The 2,654-nt window shown below is 39.3% G+C and overlaps 1 protein-coding gene across 1 annotated transcript; it reads right to left on the bottom strand.

Annotated features, from left to right (window-relative positions):
- On the bottom strand, nucleotides 297-2,381 carry LOC109837622 (salicylic acid-binding protein 2-like). The gene is made up of 3 exons (XM_020405943.1): nucleotides 1,953-2,381; nucleotides 998-1,147; nucleotides 297-649 (listed from the first exon to the last, which is right to left on the bottom strand). The coding sequence occupies exons 1-3, from the start codon at nucleotides 2,322-2,324 to the stop codon at nucleotides 365-367; spliced, it is 807 nt and encodes a 268-aa protein (XP_020261532.1). The 5' UTR covers nucleotides 2,325-2,381; the 3' UTR covers nucleotides 297-364.

Genomic DNA, 2,654 nt, shown 5'->3' with positions numbered 1-2,654 from the left:
GCTACAGTACAAAGTGTCACACATCAAGGGGCTGATTCACATGGGGAAAACTATGAGGGGCCTCATCACAAGAAGTTTCTGTTTTTGGGGTTTGTACACATTTTTCCCTTGAATATTTGTTCTTATAGGCTATTTATAGTTCAATAAGATGCTCTTAGTTACACAATTTTGACAAGTGACAGACAATATAATTAATTAATATTATCCGTAGAAAGTTTTTCCATAACTCCAACTTTTAAAAGGAGTATGATTTTATGAAGCGATACAACCACAATATGGACTGACAAACATGAGAATGATGTGCAAGAAACAAAGCTACAATTTTTATTCATTTGAAAGATAACAACATAGGAAATAGATTTCATTAGTCATCAACATGCTCAACAATTTCAAGTAGAGATTGACACAACTCCTGTGGCCTTGAAAACATGGGCATATGATCCGATCCTTCAATCTCGAACACTTTCTTCACACAATGATTCCGAATCATCTGCTGCTGATACTCTTTCGCGATTATTGCGTCGTCGCAACACACCACGTAGAAACTAGGCACCGAGCCATACCTGTCCTTAGACAATGCCGACGTGCTCTCAAGATCTTCTAAAAACATCGGGCAAGGCCTCAGGAGCGTGCTCGCTAACATGAGATCCTACACACCAAAACATCTCATTATATCATTCTAAGCTCAAAAATCCATGTCCCATGCATGTAAATTTCACAAAAATTTATCTCTATGAGAAGTTTGGAGCACTTCGATATAACTCCCAAAAAAGTCTGGAAATGCCATCTGACCTCCAAAAAGGTTAATAAGTTTTTAGGGTCCACTCATCTAGCCCTCAAATTAATATACATCAAACAAAAAGAAAAGGTTCCACTCATCTCAAAATGGTTAATAAGTTTTTAGGGTCCACACTTCTCACTTTCGAATATACATCAAACAAAAAGTTATCTCAAAATGGACCAAAAAGTTAGCACGAAAAAATCAAGATGCATATACCTCCTGTGAGCAGAGTTGATAGAGGTTGTAAGCGATGGTCTGAGGACCGAATATCATCCTGGAAGGGGGAGGAATTTTACTTTCTGTTGGGGCTTCAATAGGGGTGAGCTGTGTATCGAGCGACATAAACAGTGGACTGAACAGGAGATCCTACATGCATATGTTCAAATAAATTAAATTTGACAGCATAAGTTCGCAAAATATTTATTGAAGATAGTAATTAATGATGATATTTTAGACCATTTATCCTTTGTGTTGACAATTTTTGATCGTTCAAATGAGCATTGCATAATTTTGAAGGTTCATGGGTCCTCTTTACTTTATAAATTTTACAAGGGATTTGTGCAAACCTCCACAAAGTTCAAGAGGTTCGATGAAATTTATCCAAAAACAATATCATTACCTTGCCGCTTATTCCCAATTAATCTAATCTAGATATAGTCTAAAAAAATCTTTCAGTTTTTTTGTATAAATCTTTTCTAAGGTAAAAATAGGGCAAGAGCCCTATTCTAAAGTATATACTAATATTTACCATAAGAGAAAAACATTATCATTGATGTGATAATTCCTATCTAAATTGGAAAATGCGAAGTGTACTAAAAAATTTGAAATTCTTGATAACTAGACACAAATAAGCAGGGCTCAGAGAAGCTCATTATTTCCCTTTATAATTTATAAGAAATGTTTCACTTTTTATTATGTAATAGTACAAAAATAGTACAACTCTTGTGTACCCACACTTATCATTATTCATCTAAATTAGAGAGACCCAAACCTTGAAAAAGTATAAGTGCACCCGCTCCAGTAGATCATTAGATTTCTGGATTCTTACATAGATCTAAAGGTTGACATCTTTTAGATATACATTTAACGTCATGAACTGTGATATTTTCTCACAAAACCCTTTCTATCTATGAGAATAAGGAGCAAACGTACATGGAGATTATCGTAGTACCTTAAGAAGACGGCCGGGGCTAGATTCACAGTCGGGCATAAGCGCCGTAACAAAAACCAAACCCGCAACTTTCTCCGGGAACTTCTCCGCCGCCAGCGCCACGCTGAGCCCGCCGAGGCTGTGACCCACCAAGATCACCTTCTCCGTCGACGGTAGCGAAGCCACGACATCCATCAGCGGCTGCGAATAATCAGCGAAAGAAGCAACCTCCTCGAGCCTCGTTGCGTCGATCCCCGAGGCTTTGAGGTCAGGGATCGTCACTTGGTGTCCTGCGGATTTGAGAAGTGTCGCTAGTTTGTACCAGGACCACGCTCCATGGGAAGCTCCATGGACCAGAATTATGCGGCGCTTGTTCTCTGTAGGTTCGGCCATGGTTCCCTCCTGATCTGGGAATTGGTGTCAAGTTGCTGTGTGCTATGTATAGAGGCGATCGAATACTCTAGTAGTTTGCTAGCGGCCAAGAGCACTCTATTACAAAAGGGTCAATTATTGGATATATGGACCCCCTCTGTTAACGTTGTTTCGAATTGGATGGCACCGCAGGCACAACCCCAACCACATCTTGGGGTACATCCTCTCTTTCAGCTACAGTACACGGGGTTCATTTTAGATTTTGAAAAAAATTTAAAATGGGCCCCATGCACTATAGCTGAGAGAGAGGATATGCCCTAAGGTGTGGTTGGGGGTGTGTCTGTAGTGTTT

This window comes from Asparagus officinalis, chromosome 4 (assembly GCF_001876935.1).
Source record: "Asparagus officinalis chromosome 4, Aspof.V1, whole genome shotgun sequence".
Lineage (NCBI taxonomy): Eukaryota > Viridiplantae > Streptophyta > Magnoliopsida > Asparagales > Asparagaceae > Asparagus > Asparagus officinalis.
Note: the sequence above shows the minus strand (reverse complement) of the source record. Positions and strands in the feature narration are given on the sequence as shown.

What these genes read in the sequence shown, in the direction of transcription:
- LOC109837622 (XM_020405943.1), bottom strand. Translation starts at nt 2,324, where the DNA reads ATGGCCGAACCTACAGAGAACAAGCGCCGCATAATTCTGGTCCATGGA. An exon ending in GCCCCGGCCGTCTTCTTAAG is followed by an intron (nt 1,148 to 1,952) that starts GTACTACGATAA and finishes ATATGCATGTAG; the next exon opens with GATCTCCTGTTCAGTCCACT. An exon ending in ATCAACTCTGCTCACAGGAG is followed by an intron (nt 650 to 997) that starts GTATATGCATCT and finishes TTTGGTGTGTAG; the next exon opens with GATCTCATGTTAGCGAGCAC.